Here is a 21,410-nt window from a genome sequence, read left to right on the forward strand (position 1 = left end):
ATAAATAAATTAGAGGAACATAGAATAGTTTATCTCTCAGACTTGTGGAGGAGAAAGAAATTTGTGACCAAAGATGAACTAGAGACCATTACTGATCACAGAATAGAAAATTTCGATTACATCAAATTAAAAAGCCTTTGTACAAATAAAACTAATGCAAACAAGATTAGAAGGGAAGCAACAAACTGGGAAAACATTTTCACAGTTAAAGGTTCTGATAAAAGCCTCATTTCCAAAATATATAGAGAACTGACTCAAATTTATAAGAAATCAAGCCATTCTCCAATTGATAAATGGTCAAAGGATATGAACAGACAATTTTCAGAGGATGAGATTGAAACTATTACCACTCATATGAAAGAGTGTTCCAAATCATTATTGATCAGAGAAATGCAAATTAAGACAACTCTGAGATACCACTACACACCTGTCAGATTGGCTAAGATGACAGGAAAAAATAATGATGAATGTTGGAGGGGATGCGGGAAAACTGGGACACTAATGCATTGTTGGTGGAGTTGTGAACGAATCCAACCATTCTGGAGAGCAATCTGGAATTATGCCCAAAAAATTATCAAAATGGGCATATCCTTTGATCCAGCAGTGTTTCTATTGGGCTTATATCCCAAAGAAATACTAAAGAAGGGAAAGGACCTGTATGTGCCAAAATGTTTGTAGCAGCCCTGTTTGTAGTGGCTAGAAACTGGAAAATGAATGGATGCCCATCAATTGGAGAATGGGTAAGTAAATTGTGGTATATGAACGTTATGGAATATTATTGTTCTGTAAGAAATGACCAGCAGGATGAATACAGAGAGGACTGGCGAGACTTACATGAACTGATGCTAAGTGAAATGAGCAGAACCAGGAGATCATTATACACTTCGACAACGATATTGTATGAGGACATATTTTGATGGAAGTGGATTTCTTTGACAAAGAGACCTGAGTTTCAATTGATAAATGACGGACAAAAGCAGCTACACCCAAAGAAAGAACACTGGGAAACGAATGTGAACTATCTGCATTTTTGTTTTTCTTCCCGGATTATTTATACCTTCTGAATCCAATTCTCCCTACGCAACAAGAGAACTGTTCGGTTCTGCAAACATATATTGTATCTAGGATATACTGCAACATATCCAACATATAAAGGACTGCTTGCCATCTAGGGGAGGGGGTGGAGGGAGGGAGGGGAAAAAAAATCGGAACAGAAATGAGTGTCAATATAATGTAATTATTAAATAAAAAATTAAAAAAAAAAAAAAAAAGAAAACTCAGAAGATGGAGTTAGGAGTCTTGAAGAAAATCAGGGTTTCTAAGAGGAAGAAGTGATGAGATTGTCCCAATCTTTTTTTTTTTTTTTTTTTTGATTGTCCCAATCTTAAGGACAGTTGAAACAAAGGCACAGAACAGAAGCTGGACAGTCCCATCTAAGGAACAGCAAGGTTCAACCACAGAGGGCAGAGAGGTGAGTAGTGTGCAAGAAGATAGAAAATACAGGAAAGGGCCTATTTAAGAACTTTTAAATGAAAACTAAGGGAGTGCCCATCAACCAGGGAATGCCTCAGAAAATTAAGGCATCTAAATGAATAGAAAATTACAAGAAGTGATCAAAGTGACAATTTCAGAGAAAGCGGGGAAGATCTATGTAAGTGGGTATAGAGAGGAGGGAGGATAACCAGAACAAGTTATGAAATAATAGTACTGTAAAGACATCTCTGAAAGATTTTAAAATTTTGACTGATGTAATGACAAGTTACAGAAGCCCAATGATGAAACAGGATCCTCACTACCTAACAGAATGTAGAACAAAGCATGAGTGTTTAGACCCATATCCAATGCAGGAACTTGTTTTGCTTTAATTATGTATATTTATGAGACGAGCTTTTCTTTTCTCCAGATTTATTGGGGAAGGGAAGAGAAGAGGAAGAAAAACAAATATTTAAAGAAAAAAAAACCACTTTTCAATGTAAATGGTCAAAGGATATGAACAAATTTCAGATGAAGAAATTAAAACCATTTCTAGTCATATGAAAAAATTCTCCAAATCACTATTGCAAGTTAAGAGAAATGCAAATTAAGACAACTCTTAATGGGAGATACATCCCATACCTCTCAGATTGGCTAAGGTGACAGGAAAAGGTAATAATAAATATTGGAGATGTGGGAAAACTGGGAAACCAATACATTGTTGATGGAGTTGTGAACTGATCCAACTATTCTGGAGAGCAATTTGGAATTATGCCTAAGGACTATCAAACTGTGTATTATTGTTCTATAAAATATGATCAGCAAGATGACTTTAGAAAGGGATGGAGAGACTTAGATGGACTGAAGCTGAGTGAACTGAGTAGAACCAAGAGAACACTGTACATAGTAACAACAAGATCATAAGATGATCAATTCAGATGGACTTGGCTCTTTTCAACAATGAGGTGACAGGACAATTCCAATAGACTTGTGAGAGAAGTTTCTGTATCCAGAAAGAGGACTACGGGGACTCAGTGTGGATCACAACATAGTATTTCCACCTTTTTTGTTATTGTTTACTTGCTTTTTTTGGATTACTTGCTGTTTGGGGGGTGGAGATGGGAAGAAGGGAGAGAGAAAAATTTGAAACACAAGGTTTTGCAAGGGTAAATGCTGAAAACTGTCTTTGCATGTATTTTGAAAATAAAGTTGTTATTTAAAAAAATAAAAGGATAACAACAACAACAATCCTTTCAATGCCAGAGGAGTTTATGAGTTTATATCTGAGTCTAAGGATAATAAGGAGTCACTGGAATTCACAGACACACACTGGGGGCAGGAGTGCATTGAAACAGTTGTCTTGTAGAGAATATCCTGGGGTGGTAGGAAAAGACTTGAGGTCAGAGGCCAATTAAAAGGCTGCTACCTCCGACTAAAGTGAGGGCCTGGACCTGACTAGCAGACAGAGTGGTAGGATGATAGAAGGAGCAAGACGTGAGCACCAAGAGGAGGAGACAGGACCAAGAGGACAATTGACAAGCTGCTCTTGCCATGAAGACTGCCTCTTCACCAGACACAGGTACAAAGGAGGGAGTGGCTGAGATTATCAGGGGATGTGAGACAAAGAAAGAGAGGACGCTTCTAGTGGACAGACTTGATATTTTCAGTGGAAATACAAGGCAAGAGTCCTCAGCTAAAAGATTCAAGGGAGAGGGGATCATGAGAGGCAAAAGGAGAAGAAAAAAGTGGGATAACCAATTAAGGAGAAATAGGACTCTCTTGTTGCAGTGGGGGCTCGGTTAAAATTAGGTAACAAATGTGTGAGGACCCACACAACAGTTGTGTTATTTCTTGCAGCCCCATCTGGCTCCATGCGAATGTACAGAGCAGGACAGGAGCGCCAGACACAGGAGGCCTTGGAGCAGAGGGCCGTGTGGAGGAGGGCAGGATCACCACGGGGGCTGAGGAGGGGATGGGCCAGACAGAGACAAGGTCGGTAGCAGCGGCCAATGGACGATACAAGAGAGAAGAGACTGGGAAATCTGAAGGTGGGAGATCATTCCTTGTGTGCAGGTGCAGCGGGACGCCATCACCCCCACTGTTACAGCACCATCCCGATGGGCTCTGCACTTCCCTCTCTGGGAAATGACCGTGTGTGCTAGATGCAGTGCAGGGGCTTGGGTTGCTGAGGGGCCTCCCTGAGAAGGGGAGAGCCGTGAATAATGGCCACCAGAAGACGCCCGCAAGCCACGCGACGGATCCCCATGATCAAGAACAAATGACTATCCAAAAGACCCTGCAGCTTCTCACTTTCAGGGCACCATGTGGTGCAGTGGACCGAGTGCTTCCAGAGCCTCCCACAGCTTCTAGAGGCACAGCATGACCTTCATGATCTTCAGAAATGCAGGATTACTGAATGATTACCAGTGAGGTCAGGCAGCCGGGCGGTGCCACAGATCTGAGGCAGTGGGAGCCAACTTTTGGTTAATTATGTGATCAATACGGCACTTTTGGAGCATTTTCCTTTTTTTTTTTTAAACAAGGGAAAAACAGGGATTTCTGCCAATACTGGTTAACTATGAAGAATGAAGCTATATGCAAGTTAAGAAATCACTTTTCCTCCCCAAGAGTTCTTGCTCATAATTTGAAAAAAAGGAGCAGGGTTTGTTCTGTACGCAGGATGAGTTGGGTTTAAAGGCAATCAGAATACTCTGCCATCACATCAAGACAGTCTGCCAATGTAGGTGGAACATTTCCCTCTGGAAAGAAATCAATTTAATATACCCATTGAAGTGTTCAAAGAAAGGAATTATAAAAGCAAACTCTGGTGGCATACTTCTTGAACCACAAAATTGGACCGTTTTCCTTTGATGGATGAATAAAAGCCAGAGATCTGGTAAAGTACAAAAGGACACTCATAAAGAGATACCATCAAATTAAGACAACTCTGAGATACCACTACACACCTGTCAGATTGGCTAAGATGACAGGAAAAAATAATGATGAATGTTGGAGGGGATGCGGGAAAACTGGGACACTAATGCGTTGTTGGTGGAGTTGTGAACGAATCCAACCATTCTGGAGAGCAATCTGGAATTATGCCCAAAAAATTATCAAAATGTGCATATCCTTTGATCCAGCAGTGTTTCTATTGGCTTATATCCCAAAGAAATACTAAAGAAGGAAAGGGACCTGTATGTGCCAAAATGTTTGTAGCAGCCCTGTTTGTAGTGGCTAGAAACTGGAAATGAATGGATGCCCATCAATTGGAGAATGCTGGGTAAATTGGTGGATATGAATGTTATGGAATATTATTGTTCTGTAAGAAATGACCAGCAGGATGATACAGAGAGGCTTGGAGAGACCTACATGAACTGATGCTGAGTGAAATGAGCAGAACCAGGAGATCATTATACACTTCGACAACGATATTGTATGAGGACATATTTTGATGGAAGTGGATTTCTTTGACAAAGAGACCTGAGTTTCAATTGATAAATGACGGAAAAGCAGCTACACCCAAAGAAAGAACACTGGGAAACGAATGTGAACTATCTGCATTTTTGTTTCTCTTCCCCGATTATTTATACCTTCTGAATCCATTCTCCCTACGCAACAAGAGAACTGTTCGGTTCTGCAAACATATATTGTATCTAGGATATACTGCAACATATCCAACATATAAAGGACTGCTTGCCATCTAGGGGAGGGGGTGGAGGGAGGGAGGGGAAAAAAAAATCGGAACAGAAATGAGTGTAAATATAATGTAATTATTAAATAAAAAAATTAAAAAAAAAAAAAAAAAAAAAAAAGAGATACCATCAAATAATGAATTGGCAAGTTAAGAATGAACTATTTCTCATTCTAAACTAGTGCTAGCACCATAAAACGGACACACCACAAATACCAGTCTAAATTCTGGGAGATGATTATCATTCCTGAACAACCAGGTGTACCAGTCCGCAATTTCAGAACGGGGAGCCCAGCTTACTATAGAGGCCTGAAGCTCCTAATGACATGCAAGGACCCCAAAATGTTCACCTTCCATTATGTATACAGGTATAGACAGATTTATGCTATCTGTTCTCAAGGGTTTTCAGGTCCCCCCCCCCCCCAAGAAATTATCAAGGAATATTGGCCTGATCTTCTTCTTCTTCTTCTTCTTCTTCTTCTTCTTCTTCTTCTTCTTTTTAAATAACTTTTTATTGATAGAACCCATGCCAGGGTAATTTTTTACAGCATTATCCCTTGCATTCACTTCTGTTCCGATTTTTCCCCTCCCTCCCTCCACCCTCTCCCCTAGATGGCAAGCAGTCCTTTACATTTGAATAGGTTACAGTATATCCTAGGTACAATATATGTGTGCAGAACCAACAGTTTTCTTGTTGCACAGGGAGAATTGAATTCAGAGGGTAGAAATAACACGGGAAGAAAAACAAAAATGCAAGCAGTTTATATTCATTTCCCAGTGTTCTTTCTCTGGGTGTAGCTGCTTCTGTCCATCTTTGATCTGAATTAACTCTCTTTATTGAAGAGATCCACTTCCATCAGAATACATCCTCAAACAGTATCGTTGTTGAGGTATATAATGATCTCCTGGTTCTGCTCATTTCACTCAGCATCAGTTCATGTAAGTCTTGCCAGTCCTTTCTGTATTCATCCTGCTGGTCATTCCTTACAGAACAATAATAATCCATAACATTCAGATACCACAATTTACTCAGCCATTCTCCAATTGATGGGCATCCATTCATTTTCCAGCTTCTAGCCACTACAAACAGGGCTGCCACAAACATTTTGGCACATACAGGTCCCTTTCTCTTCTTTAGTATCTCTTTGGGGTATAAGCCCAATAGAAACACTGCTGGATCAAAGGGTATGCACAGTTTGATAACTTTTTGAGCATAGTTCCAAAATGCTCTCCAGAATGGCTGGATGTGTTCACAATTCCACCAACAATGTATCAGTGTCCCTGTTTTCCCACATCCCCTCCAACATTCTGCATTATCTTTCCCTGTCATTCTAGCCAATCTGACAGGTGTGTAGTGGTATCTCAGAGTTGTCTTAATTTGCATTTCTCTGATTAATAATGATTTGGAGCATATTTTCACATGTCTATAAATAGTTTCAATTTCTTTTTCTGAGAATTGTCTGTTCATATCCTTTGAGGATTTTCAGGTTTAACAACATTGCTAAAAAAAATCTAAAAACAATATCTGATCATACATGTTGTGTCCAAAATACAAATTTCCCAAGTTAAAATTCAGAACTTGCTTATTTACAATAGCAGTATGTTTAGCAATTCTAAAAAAACACACTTCACTTTTAAAGAGCAAAGGTCATCTTCACCAAGGTGGGGAAGCCCTGGGGCCGACAAGAATAGCACTAAGGCCCTTACCTGGAGGGGGCGGTTTGCTCTCCCACTCTGCGTTCTCCATCATCTGCTTGGCTATCCTTTCCGCGTGACATTGCTCTCGCTTCTGCTGGACCAGCTGCTGAAGCTCCGTCTTACAGGTTGTGGCCCGTATTTGGTAGGTGGAAGGTAAAACAGTGCTGCTTAACACCTGCCCTGCGGGCTTCCTAATCTGGACAGCTGACACTTCGGGAGCCTGTGAATTATGCACAAACACTTGGGTCGTGACTGAGACAATGAAAAATTCTAAAAACATTTACGGAAGGTTTCTATGAAAAAAATTATTCATGTTTCAGAAACTACATGGTAGCAGGAGAAAGGAAGGTAAGTCCCAAACAGTAGACCCCACTCCACACCCAGCATATTAATGGGAAGAAGACTGCACTGCATGGGTAGGAACAGATGGTAAGGTATAATTTGAGCCTTTGGTACAAACATCATCACAATCAACATCATCACAAAATCATACAACTGGCACAAAAATGTCCTGGTAAGTAAATATTTAGGAGATCAGACAAGAAGGATTCCATAAGCGATGTACAACAAATGAAACCAGTTCTTTAAAAAAATTAACTTGGGAGTCCAAAGACCTGTGATTTCATTATGTAGGAATTCCTAATTAAGAAAATCTATCAATGAGTTTTTGAGTCATTAAGAGGTTAAGTGACTTGTTTTGGGTCAGGGGGTCAGGATTGAAATTCAGATCTTGGTCTTTCTCTCCCTAAATCATTGTCCATCTTCCGGAGAGCTGACCTATTTATCCCCTAGGGCACTCCCCTGGGTTCTCCTCCTTTCTATCCCCACACTCTTTCTTAAAAAGATTACCTGTTACCTGAATTCAAGAATCATCTCTATATAGATGATACCTTAATGTGTACCTCTAACCCTAATTTCTCTCCTAAACTCGTCATATTGTTTTTTTTCTTAATTCATTTTCATTTTTTGTTTTTAATCACCTTGCTTTCCCTCAGTGTTCCTCTACCCAACCCCTTCTAAACCACAATCCCCTAAAATAAAGCTTTTGTTTTTGCTTTAAAAAGCAAAAAAAGGTAGAGGAAAAAAATTCAACAAAACTGATCAACATATTAGAGAAAAATCTGACAGTATAGGTGGAACATTTCCCTCTGGAAAGAAATCAATTTAATATACCCATTGAAGTGTTCAAAGAAAGGAATTATAAAAGCAAACTCTGGTGGCATACTTCTTGAACCACAAAATTGGACCGTTTTCCTTTGATGGATGAATAAAAGCCAGAGATCTGGTAAAGTACAAAAGGACACTCATAAAGAGATACCATCAAATAATGAATTGGCAAGTTAAGAATGAACTATTTCTCATTCTAAACTAGTGCTAGCACCATAAAACGGACACACCACAAATACCAGTCTAAATTCTGGGAGATGATTATCATTCCTGAACAACCAGGTGTACCAGTCCGCAATTTCAGAACGGGGAGCCCAGCTTACTATAGAGGCCTGAAGCTCCTAATGACATGCAAGGACCCCAAAATGTTCACCTTCCATTATGTATACAGGTATAGACAGATTTATGCTATCTGTTCTCAAGGGTTTTCAGGTTCCCCCCCCCCCCCCAAGAAATTATCAAGGAATATTGGCCTGATCTTCTTCTTCTTCTTCTTCTTCTTCTTCTTCTTCTTCTTCTTCTTTTTAAATAACTTTTTATTGATAGAACCCATGCCAGGGTAATTTTTTACAGCATTATCCCTTGCATTCACTTCTGTTCCGATTTTTCCCCTCCCTCCCTCCACCCTCTCCCCTAGATGGCAAGCAGTCCTTTACATTTGAATAGGTTACAGTATATCCTAGGTACAATATATGTGTGCAGAACCGAACAGTTTTCTTGTTGCACAGGGAGAATTGAATTCAGAGGGTAGAAATAACACGGGAAGAAAAACAAAAATGCAAGCAGTTTATATTCATTTCCCAGTGTTCTTTCTCTGGGTGTAGCTGCTTCTGTCCATCTTTGATCTGAATTAACTCTCTTTATTGAAGAGATCCACTTCCATCAGAATACATCCTCAAACAGTATCGTTGTTGAGGTATATAATGATCTCCTGGTTCTGCTCATTTCACTCAGCATCAGTTCATGTAAGTCTTGCCAGTCCTTTCTGTATTCATCCTGCTGGTCATTCCTTACAGAACAATAATAATCCATAACATTCAGATACCACAATTTACTCAGCCATTCTCCAATTGATGGGCATCCATTTATTTTCCAGCTTCTAGCCACTACAAACAGGGCTGCCACAAACATTTTGGCACATACAGATCCCTTTCTCTTCTTTAGTATCTCTTTGGGGTATAAGCCCAATAGAAACACTGCTGGATCAAAGGGTATGCACAGTTTGATAACTTTTTGAGCATAGTTCCAAAATGCTCTCCAGAATGGCTGGATGTGTTCACAATTCCACCAACAATGTATCAGTGTCCCTGTTTTCCCACATCCCCTCCAACATTCTGCATTATCTTTCCCTGTCATTCTAGCCAATCTGACAGGTGTGTAGTGGTATCTCAGAGTTGTCTTAATTTGCATTTCTCTGATTAATAATGATTTGGAGCATATTTTCACATGTCTATAAATAGTTTCAATTTCTTTGTCTGAGAATTGTCTGTTCATATCCTTTGAGGATTTTCAGGTTTAACAACATTGCTAAAAAAAATCTAAAAACAATATCTGATCATACATGTTGTGTCCAAAATACAAATTTCCCAAGTTAAAATTCAGAACTTGCTTATTTACAATAGCAGTATGTTTAGCAATTCTAAAAAAACACACTTCACTTTTAAAGAGCAAAGGTCATCTTCACCAAGGTGGGGAAGCCCTGGGGCCGACAAGAATAGCACTAAGGCCCTTACCTGGAGGGGGCGGTTTGCTCTCCCACTCTGCGTTCTCCATCATCTGCTTGGCTATCCTTTCCGCGTGACATTGCTCTCGCTTCTGCTGGACCAGCTGCTGAAGCTCCGTCTTACAGGTTGTGGCCCGTATTTGGTAGGTGGAAGGTAAAACAGTGCTGCTTAACACCTGCCCTGCGGGCTTCCTAATCTGGACAGCTGACACTTCGGGAGCCTGTGAATTATGCACAAACACTTGGTCGTGACTGAGACAATGAAAAATTCTAAAAACATTTACGAGAAGGTTTCTATGAAAAAAATTATTCATGTTTCAGAAACTACATGGTAGCAGGAGAAAGGAAGGTAAGTCCCAAACAGTAGACCCCACTCCACACCCAGCATATTAATGGGAAGAAGACTGCACTGCATGGGTAGGAACAGATGGTAAGGTATAATTTGAGCCTTTGGTACAAACATCATCACAATCAACATCATCACAAAATCATACAACTGGCACAAAAATGTCCTGGTAAGTAAATATTTAGGAGATCAGACAAGAAGGATTCCATAAGCGATGTACAACAAATGAAACCAGTTCTTTAAAAAAATTAACTTGGGAGTCCAAAGACCTGTGATTTCATTATGTAGGAATTCCTAATTAAGAAAATCTATCAATGAGTTTTTGAGTCATTAAGAGGTTAAGTGACTTGTTTTGGGTCAGGGGGTCAGGATTGAAATTCAGATCTTGGTCTTTCTCTCCCTAAATCATTGTCCATCTTCCGGAGAGCTGACCTATTTATCCCCTAGGGCACTCCCCTGGGTTCTCCTCCTTTCTATCCCCACACTCTTTCTTAAAAAGATTACCTGTTACCTGAATTCAAGAATCATCTCTATATAGATGATACCTTAATGTGTACCTCTAACCCTAATTTCTCTCCTAAACTCGTCATATTGTTTTTTTTCTTAATTCATTTTCATTTTTTGTTTTTAATCACCTTGCTTTCCCTCAGTGTTCCTCTACCCAACCCCTTCTAAACCACAATCCCCTAAAATAAAGCTTTTGTTTTTGCTTTAAAAAGCAAAAAAAGGTAGAGGAAAAAAATTCAACAAAACTGATCAACATATTAGAGAAAAATCTGACAGTATAGGTGATATTCAACATATATGGATTTCAAACTCTGTAAAAAGTAAGACAGAAGATATCTTTTCTGAGACCAATCTTGTGATTAATAATTTTAAAATATTCAGTTTTTTGTGGTCACTGTTTTTCCCATTTACAATGGTGCTGTCAATGTATCTAGTGATTTCCTGGTTCTGCTCACTTTGCTTTACATCAGTTCATATGAATTTCATCATTCCCAGGGAATTGTCCTATAAAATATCTCCTTCTGAATGAGCTACTGGCTTGGAAAATTCAATATGTTCAAAAGAGCAATCATCGGCCCCTTCTCTCCCCTCATTCCTCCTGACTGAGATACTGAAAAATTCTAAAAAACATTCATGTGTTTTGATTGAGGAGAAGTCAATGGAACAAGCACTTACAGAGCACTGACAACATGCCGTGCTGGGCCAAGCACTTCACAAAAATGATCAATAATCCGGTGGTATAGGTACCATTTTACAGGTGAGGATATAGAGGTACAGAGAGGTTAAGTGGTCTGCCCAGGTCACAAAGCAGGGAAAGGTCTGAGGTGGGACGGACTCAGGCCTTTCTGCTTCCCTCCTGCCCTATGAGCCGAGCGCCAGGTTCATAATCTTTCTTTCTCTCCCACTCTTCCATAACCTTTCTGGTTTTCCTCTTCTTCCCGCTTCCAGAGCCACCACCTAACTTGAGTCACCATCCTGAATGCCCCACTAATGGCAGCCTCCGCCCCCACTGCCTCCTCAAAGTGAAGGAGACGCCCTCCTGGGACAGGGGTGCTCTGCTTTGCTCAAACACATGCTATGGTTCCCAGAGACCAACAAACCTTTACTCTGGTTCCTCTTTGCCCGCCCACAACCAGTCCGGCTCACAGGGCCCAGAGAAGTGCCAGCGCGGCCTAACCGTGGCGTGTCAGGGAGAAGTCTAGAGCCTGGCGGACAGGTGAGCGCTCTCCCGTACCTGGGGAGAGGACGACAAGGCTATTCCAAGGCCGAGTGAAGACTCCGATCGCAGAGGCTTGCCCGGCTGAGGGGCTTCCTGGTCGCTGGATGGCCCATGCCCCTTTGGGAGGGCCTGGGGGAGGTGAGCAGGCTCCAGTGACCCAAACATGCTCTTCCATTCTTCATTCACATTCGAATCCTGTTTTACGTGTTTTCTAGCTGTGGAAATACATCCAATGAGTGTTACCAGATATAAATGAAGGTTGATGAAAGCCTGCGGGCTCTGAAATCAACAGGAGGCGATGCACCTAGCTCAAAGACCGGTGAACCACAAGTTATTTTGTTTTGTGTCTTCTCCAGAACCCAAGTGGCTTAGATGCCGACTCTGATCTCCCAGCTGACCCCAAGGAGCCCAAGGAGGGCTGGGAGCCACAGCCGCCGCCGAGGGGCAGATGAATGAATCGGCCCTGGGCACTGAGAAGACTTCCTCCTTCCCTCTCCCTCCCAGTCCCCTTCAGAGTTAGCTGGACTTCAAGAACTCCCAGATCAGCAGAGACTACAGAAGTGTCACGATTCCAAATGATGGATCAAGGTCCTAATGCTCCTCTCAGAAAAGCAAACTAGCAACAAGGGTGAAAACTTTCCCCCCAGGGCTGCCTCCTGCCAGTAGATGAAGAACAAGGTCATTTTAAATAATGAGCAGTACTATGTAGTGAGGAAAGTACTGAACTGGGAGGCAGAAGACCAAATCTGCATCCTGTTTCACTGAAGTCACCCATCAGGTGGGTAAATGTCTATGTAATTACCTGTAAAATGAAGAAACAGAGTCTTGTGACCCTGGCCTCAAGAGGGTCATGAGCAAAGCACCTGGCACCTTTTGAAGCACTCTATGAGTGGAACCCCAGTGTCTAGGCCTCCGGCAGAGCCCCCAGCAGACGCAGCAGGACATGCTCTGAAGGAGCAGTGGTCACAACCCCAAACTTCCTGATTCCAAGCATGATGCTCTTTCCACTCCACTGTGTATTTCCCAACGGAAGAAGGGGGAAAAAAAAGCATCCTTGGCTCTGATCGGGGTTTTGGGGCACCCTGGAGAGGTCACTCCCCACTCTGGGCATCTCATAGATGATGAAAAGGCTGGACTGGATCAAGGGTCAAATGCCAAGAGGCCCCCCTAGCATTAGCTGTGACAACTGTACGCCAGTTCTGAATCTACCACTCTTTGGGTTCTAGCAGAAGGTGGTGTTTGACATTTAATGTAGCATTTGCAAAAAGAGCCAAGAACAATAACCAGGTCTCCATCATCCACCCTAATCACAGTCAATTTTTTCATCTTGAGAAATTCTATCTCCTGAGCTCATTTAATGTTCAAGGAGTCGAGGTTTCCTTTGCTTCTCGCTTTTTCTTATATTTCTAGAGCCAGACAACAACCCTACAGGGAGGACGCCCAAGGGACTGAGATAGGAGGAGGAAGACCAGCTCTATTTGCTGGCTAAGTGCAAAGCCATTGAGCCATGCCTCTGAACCTCAAGAGTGGATATCCAGTTAGGGAAAGACTAAGATAATTAACAGTCCATAATCTGAGAGAAAAGGAAAGCACTTTGTAAACTGGGAAATGCTCTGCAAATGGAAGGTACATAATCTGCAGCAAAGGAACATTTTATACTAAGGCATTAAAAACCTTTTATTTCATGTTACTAAGTTCCAAAGAAAATAGAGTCCCAATGTTCCCCAACCTCAACGTTCCATCTCCTGGCTCCTTAAATGCTTCCCCTATGCCTGGACAGAGCTCTTCCCTACTCTTGGACTCCTAGAGCCCTTAACTTCATCAAGGGTTCACTGCAATACACTTGTCTATGCATAATTTTTTGGAATCTTTCCAGGGACTAGGGATCTACTCTATTTCTTTCTATGCATAATTTTTTGGAATCTTTCCAGGAACTAGGGATCTACTCTCTTTCCATTCATATCAGCTTGATTTGTTGGTTTGTTTTTTTTAACTTATCAAGAGATCAAAAGTTAATTGATCAACAGATCAAAAAATAGATAGTTATACAAACAGATAAAGACAGAAGATATATTTTAGACAGACACATATATACACCCAGATTTTAAGCAGAAAGACACAGATATAGACATACATTCACTTCAGACAGACAGTAGATAGCTACAGATATAGATGTCAGATGCCCCCATGGAATGAAAACTTTAAAAATGGTACCATCTCATTTCTGTCTTATTTCCTCAATACCTACAAGCATAGTAATTCGTACATCGCTGGCTATTAATGCATGCTGAGTTGAACACAAAGGAAGCTGAAACTTTGCCTCCTTTTATACTTTTTATTTATCTTAAGTATTCTTCATGGTACTTATAGATGAAGAAATTGCTCCTTAACAATACAAATCCATTTTTAAACATTCCCTCTCCCATTATTTCCTCAGTAATGGCAACAAATTACAGAACACCACAGTTTCTGAAATGTCAAAACTATAGGCAACCCAAAGGCAATAGAGAAATGCATTTCTGAGGGTCCCTGAAAACTAAAAAGACACAAAAGAATGCACTGAACACACTGACTAAGTAGTTTGGAAAACACTTATATGAGAATCTGAACAAGAATCCCAAAAGATGAGACTGGGCTGTGATCTGTACCAGCAGAGAATAAAATCCCAGATCTAACAACTACTGGTCTGAAGCAGAATTAAATTAATTACCTTTCAGGTGAGAAATCACACAGTCCATATAATCAAATCATCTCACTTTTCTGTGGACATTAAATTTTTGAAGAATTCATATGGGGCTTTTTTATATTAGTATTGATCTGTTGAAATCAGGTCAGTTAAAGTGCCAATGATAATCATGTACCGAGTAAAAAATAGAGAAGGCATTTACCTCGTTTATCTTCTGGCTCCTGTCTGGTTTTTACAAGATCAACTTGCCTCCCAGTTATGCCAAGAGCAGCCAAATCAATGACACCTTTCTGGCAACCATCATGCAGGTGACTCTGGTCCACAATATTGGCCTTCGCTTTATTGGATTTCATCATGAAGTCCTTCAGTGCTAAAAGTTTGTCTTCTTCCTCCTCAGTCATTCCCTACAATGATAAATGAACACTGAGTTTAAGTCATTTTTATAAGAACCAACATAGTGAGGAACAAAGCTCCCCCAACCCCTGCCAACCCAGGGACAAATATCACCAAGCCAAGAATATTAATAAGATACCAAAAAATATACAAGTCAGCCCAACTTTTCTAAAGAAACTAAAGAGACATTTTAAAAAATTATTCTGAGGCAAAAGACTTCCTTACGCTCTGGTTTCATTCATTTTCAAAACCACTGATCTGTAGTTTTTAATTGCCAAAATGGGGCCCAAATCCTTTACTTAAAGGAGCTGAAATATCTTGGTCTTCTTAGATAATTCACATATAATGCGCTTGAAATCTGTCACTTTGTTACATTTATAAATCTTCTACTTTCACAGTATGACATAATTTTGTAACATAAATTTGATCTTATAATTCTCAGGAAAAGTAAAAATCACAAAGTTAATGCCTCTAAAATGGTCAATGATAGCAAAGGATTAAAGAGTATTAAAACTAATAATGTGAATCAAATGGTCACAGAGCTTACATAATAAAAACAGAGGAACCTTGGAATAAATGATTGTCTAATGTTAACCTGGGACACTTGTTTTATATAAACAACAATATGCATCCAGCTTCTATTCCTACTAAAATATTAACTGCATGTTTAAAGTGAACATTTTTATAACTGCAATAAATCTTGTTCTTTCTGCACATTCCATGTTCAGATGGTAAAATGGTAGGTTGTGTTACCGGCCAACTCTCAGAAACAGTAACAAAACCTGCCATTTCTTTTATTCTTTTTATTCTACCTCTCTCTAAGAAACTCACAAAATACAACACAAATCCACTAAACTCCTTCTGATGTATTGGGAAATGTACATTTCCTTATCTATAAAGCTAAAAGAAAAAACAAGGGTCTAGAGATTCTAAATCCCACTTTCTAAGCTTCAGAATGTTCTTCCTCTTGTGCTTTGTGAGAAGTGAATAATAATTTTTTTTAAATTAGGGTTTTCTTTACAAGCCCTAGATGGAAAGTCTCAAACATTCTAAGCAAAAAAATTCCATTTTTTGCAGTCAGCTATTCCTAAAATGTTCATATCCTTGGCAAGAGCCTGTACTACTCAATCCACTACTTAATACTTTGGTTAAATGAGGATGTTCCAAGTGATCTACTATTGCTATTTTAGAACAGCAGAGAAGCAGTTGATGATTCTCTTTTAGAGGACAAGAACTCTAGAGGACACACATTTTTTAAGCAAACTGTATCTTAATCTGTTTAATTCAATTTTCTTGGGGCTAATAACAAATGCTAACATAAAATCACAAACCAATTTGCCTTTTTCTATAATTAAACCCTCATCTCTTTATCAGAACAACAACAAAAAAATCTCAATTGGACAATTTCTACAGAAAAACCTGAACCAACTTCTATCTTTTTCTCTTTTTGGGCATGTTCTCACTTTGACATTCTGAACATATGTGTCATTCATCTGACAGAATCAAATCAAAATCTAATGGGCAATGGAAAAGACATGGGGCTGAGTCCATACAGGCACAGAGCTAGAAAAGACTAAGGAAGGAAACCGTGAAAACTAAAAATGCCTAACTCGTGTTTTGAAAATGAATTTGAAATTTTTTAAGGAACAAAAAATTCATTTAAAAAGCCAGAGATTTTAAATCTAAAAAGATGAGGAGTGAGTGAGAGAGGGCCAAAGAATTTCTTTATCCTTGACACAACACAAGCAACAAGGTACTATCAAACGCCAAGAGCCCAAGTTCTGTCCAAAAGAACATTTCAGATGATGAACCCTCACTAAACATCTGGAAGACCAAGTCTCCAACTTTTAAAAAGGTTGCATTGGCCATTTGGAATGAATCATTAAAGGTCTCAAGGACAGCCCCCAAGGGCTCACTTAACTTAAGATGCTGTTGGAGTAGATAACTTTTGATGGAATGAAGAGTTTTTGAGATATTGTTCAAGGGGGAAAGAAAGAGGTAATGGATAGTTTCCCAGGCTTAGCACCTGTCCAAGTGCTCAGTACAGATGCTTAACTCAAAGCAGAAAAGAAGAGAGACTAGGACAAGTGCAGAAAGAAAAGGAGCTTGCTCTGGGGTTTCATTCAGGGCTAACAGCAGGTCTTTGCTGCCACTCCCATCCCCTCTTTCCACCTACAGAACCCTTTCCAGGTTCTCTTTTTGCATCCTCAATTAGGATCACATCTATTTCTTAGGAGAATGGAAGTGACAGATTGATCTAGAATAGACCCACCTCTTGCCCTTTTCTGAGCAGCCTGATATAATGAAATGAATAAGCAATAGATTTAAAGAAAATATATTATTTTGTGTTGTTTTAAATGAAAGTATTAACACCAGGGGAAGCTAATTAAGCCTGGGATATTTCTTTGGTGAGTGCCCCATTTTACAGGGCCATGGAAGATGAATCTGTCCACCTTGTGATCAGTGTGCCTAGCACCAAGTGCGTACTGAAGGAAATGGAATAAATATAGAAATACACAAAAGAACTTTGTCTGATTCCATTGTAACTTAATCAACAGGCTTAAGTGAGACCCTTCCCTCTTCTCTAGAGTAAAGGGGAGAAGGGATGGAGGAGTCAGCTGGCATTGATTCTGTCAATCCAATAAACTCAATAGTTCTTTTTCCTTACAGACAAGGGTTCAATGAAGGTGTAATAGCAACAAACAACTATGGTGTAAAAATAAGCCAAAAAAACCCAAGCCAGGGGAGATGTACTCATATAAGTGTTAATTTTCAGAACACCTGTGAGAGCAATTTCTTCAAAAGCTGCGCGACAGCCGGATCCTCGGGTGGGGGGCAATCAGAAAGAGAGCCATTCCGTTTCTTCTGACGCATCTGCAGATGTCTGAAAAGGCTAGCAATATCTTTGGACCTCAAGGCATAATCAAAGATGGAGCGGCTCACTGGCTCTTGAAGAACACTGAGGAGAACAATCTCCTTATCAATCTGCATTGGAAAAAAGGAAAAATCATCAACCTAGAATAGGACAGAATAAAATGAAAGTCAATCCTTACAAATTCTTCAAGGTGAAACAGTTATTTCCTTCATACTCTCGAGACATTCCCATTGCTCGGTGTTTAATGTTCAGAAGAGAAATGAATGCCAGTTCTCAATAGCTGAGTATGAGTTTCTGCTAATACTTCTTCATTAGCAGTCAATTACTCTTTCCAAGAAAATGACATTGCTAATGAGCACACATAAAGCATGAAAGCTAAATGGCAGCTAATAAATGTCTTGTCTTAGACACTTTCATAAGTCACTGATCTGTCTTTATGCCAACTATATCAAAAAAGCACATGACATCCAGGTCTTAAAAACACCTGGAATTGTAGTATGAACATTCATAGTGCCATCCAAGTATTCTTGCAGCACTGATGGTCAACAACTGTAAGCAGGTCTTGCTTGCTGACTGCATATGTCAGGAAGCAAGTCAGGCTCTAGACTACCTTCAAAATTGATGCCTTCCAAAATGGAAAGAAATCCTTGGGTACAGTCAAATTATTTAATCTATCAAGTTAAACTAAGCATATGTACAATCGAATCTTCTTCACTGCAGTCATACTGATTTCTTACACACTTAAATGTTGCTAAGAACAAACCATAAACAGATGAAAAAAAAAAAAATGAGCTTTTCTTGGAAAACAAAGTGAGCAGTAGGTGTTGATTTCTAACAATTCATATACATGTCCTATTTATTCCATACTAAACTTACACAAAGTCATTACAAATCATTACAAATATTCTGGCAGCCAGTCCTTAGTTTCCTAAGACTCTGTCCCTGACTATGACAACACTGGATAATTCAATGAGCTGTAAGCATTTAATGAACAAAAAAAAGACCCAAGCAAAAAAACAATAGTTATGAGAGCTATAATTTCATGGCCAAGTTTAAGTTCGGATAACATTAGTCCAGTTTCCAGGAGAGTTCCAAACCACTTCAAAAAAGGCCTCTTTAGAGATAAAAGCACATCCTTGGGACAACTTAAAGCTAGAAAAGCTTAAGACCTTAGGGATACTCTGTATTTTCAGTTTTTCCTCAATCAGTCAGTAGATTGATGTTGCTGACATTTTTTTCTCTTCTTTTTTATTAAAAAAATGTCATTCTTTACTTGAGATGGCTTAGAAGAGAAAAAAGGAAGAAATTTAAGCAATGTAAAAACAAAAGATCAATAAAAAAAGTTTTTCTTTAAATAAAAAAATCTCTTTGCTCCTGTTTACTGTGGCCATATTCTTCCATGTAAAAATATCATCGCAGAAAGTGTTCATAAAATAGAGAAGCAACAAATCTAAAAAGCATGATGTTTCCTAGGAATAAACAAATCTACTGGGACAAATTGATGGTTGAAAGAACAGCCAAAGAAGCTCAGTTTCCAAAAGATACCCGTTCCAGAGGTAGTTTTATTCCAACAAAAAGAAAGCGGGATTGGCAGAGAAAAAGGGAGGAAATCCACAGGGGTATGTGATTTTCCAAATGAAGGACATGGTTTCAAATGGCAAGAAGAGGACATTTCAAGATCATTTTAGCAATACTCCATGACTGCCTAATGCAGCCTGCAACATTCCATTCCGCTTAGAAATACATTTTAAGAATTAGCTCTTTATGTGGATGGTAAGTCTAAACTCTCACAAGCTGGGTGAATGGTTTCTGCACATAGGACACAAAGACCTAAAGTGTTAAATTCTTGGTGTCTCATTTGATCAAGAAACAATGTAATCATAGCTAGTAATCCAATGCACTATACTTTTTTGATGATTTTATTTTCTGAATTATCTTCCTTCTCCCCCACAATTCTTCCAGCAACTAAAAAAGCAAGGAAAATAAAATCCATTACAAATATCTATAGTTATGCAAAACAAATTTCTAGTTTAACCACATCCCCCAAAAGAAGAAAATATACTTCAATCTATAAATTGATTCTATCTATCCTCTCTTCTGAGTCTATCACCTCTCTTCTTGTTTATCTTTCATTCTTGAAGAAGACCAATGACATAAGCAAGGTGGTATTTTAACTATCCAATCACTTCTCCCTATGAAGACGGACAGTATATCATCATCAGGAGTCCTTTGGTATTATGACTGGTCACTATGTTGATCAGAGTTCTCAAGTCTTTCAAGGCTGATTATCCTTACAATATTGCTGTTACTTTGGTGGAGTTATGAACCATTCTGGAAAGCAATTTGGAACTATGCCCAAAGGGCTATCAAAACGTGTACACTTTCTGATCCACCAATGTCCCTACTGGGCTTTTTTCCCAAAGAGATCATAAAAAAGGGAAAAGGACCTACATGTGCAAAATGTTTGTGGCAGCGCTTTTTATAGTGGCAAGAAACTGGAAACTGAGTAGAGGCATATCAGTCAGAGAATGGCTGAAGAAGTTATTGTATATGAATATTATGGAATATTATTGTTTTATAAGAAATGATCAGGAGGATGATTTCAGAGAAGTCTGGGGAGACTTACATGAACTGACACAAAGTGAAATGAAAAGAACCAGAAGATCATTGTCCACAGCAACAACACAATTTGATGATCAACTCTGATGACTTGGCTCTTTTCAACAATGAGGTGATTCAAGAAAATTCCAATAGATTTGTGATGGAAAGAGCCATCTACATCTAGAGAGATCTATGGAGACTGAATGTAGGTCAAAGCATAGTATTTTCATCTTTTTATTGTTGTTTGTTTGCTTTTTTTTTTTCCTCATGTTTTTCCCCTTTTGATCTGATTCTTGCACAGAATGATGAATATGGAAATAAGTTTAGAAGAATTTACACATGTTTAAGCTATACCAGATTGTCTGCTGTCTACAAAAAGGGAGAGGGGAGAAGAGAGGGAGAAAAATTTGGAACACAAGGTTTTGCAAAGGTGAATTTTGAAAATAACTTTGCACGTATTTGGAAAAATAAAATTGTAGAGAGCTGCAGATAGTGGGGGAACTCTGGGTAAGGCATAAGATTCTTCACCCCAGAGGAAACCTGCTGACAATGTCTGGTTTGGCTCCTCACCTCCCTTTGGTGCTCTCACCTTTCTTGAGAAGTCATTAAAAAAATCATTATTATTGTTATTATATAAATTGCTTTCCTGGTTCAATAACTTACTTCATTTTATATCAGATCACATAGATCTTCTTTAGTTTTTCTGAAATCATCCTTATATAATTTCTTACAGCAATTATATTTTTACAACATAACTTGTTTAACCTTTCCCAAACTGATGAGCCAATTTTTTACTAATATAAAAAAGAGCAACTATAAATAATTGTGTACATATGGATCTCCTTTCTCTCTTTCTTGATCTCTTTGGGGCATAGACCTAGTAGTGGAATTGCTAGGTTAAAGGGAATTGCTATGCACAGATTACTAGCTTTGGGAGCACAGAGCAAAGTTGTTTCCAGAATAATTCTATTAGTTCCCAGCTCCACCAATAGAGCATTTGGGTACCTATTTTCCCCACAGGCCCACCATTT

The 21,410-nt window shown here is 39.3% G+C and overlaps 1 protein-coding gene across 2 annotated transcripts in view; it reads right to left on the minus strand.

Annotated features, from left to right (window-relative positions):
* The window catches only part of PIK3R4 (phosphoinositide-3-kinase regulatory subunit 4), a 66,093-nt gene that overhangs the window by 14,532 nt on the left and 30,151 nt on the right, over nt 1-21,410 (minus strand). Inside the window, exons 10-13 of one of the 2 annotated variants that reach the window (XM_051962716.1) lie at nt 17,685-17,888; nt 14,713-14,914; nt 11,840-12,039; nt 6,872-7,082 (exon numbers count right to left, since the gene is read on the minus strand). In XM_051962716.1, the coding sequence (XP_051818676.1) occupies nt 6,872-7,082; nt 11,840-12,039; nt 14,713-14,914; nt 17,685-17,888 (817 nt within the window). Of the gene's footprint in view, nt 1-6,871; nt 7,083-9,762; nt 9,974-11,839; nt 12,040-14,712; nt 14,915-17,684; nt 17,889-21,410 lie in introns of both variants that reach the window. The other variant, XM_051962714.1, reaches the window with a different exon arrangement.

This window comes from Antechinus flavipes, chromosome 5 (assembly GCF_016432865.1).
Source record: "Antechinus flavipes isolate AdamAnt ecotype Samford, QLD, Australia chromosome 5, AdamAnt_v2, whole genome shotgun sequence".
Classification (NCBI taxonomy): domain Eukaryota; kingdom Metazoa; phylum Chordata; class Mammalia; order Dasyuromorphia; family Dasyuridae; genus Antechinus; species Antechinus flavipes.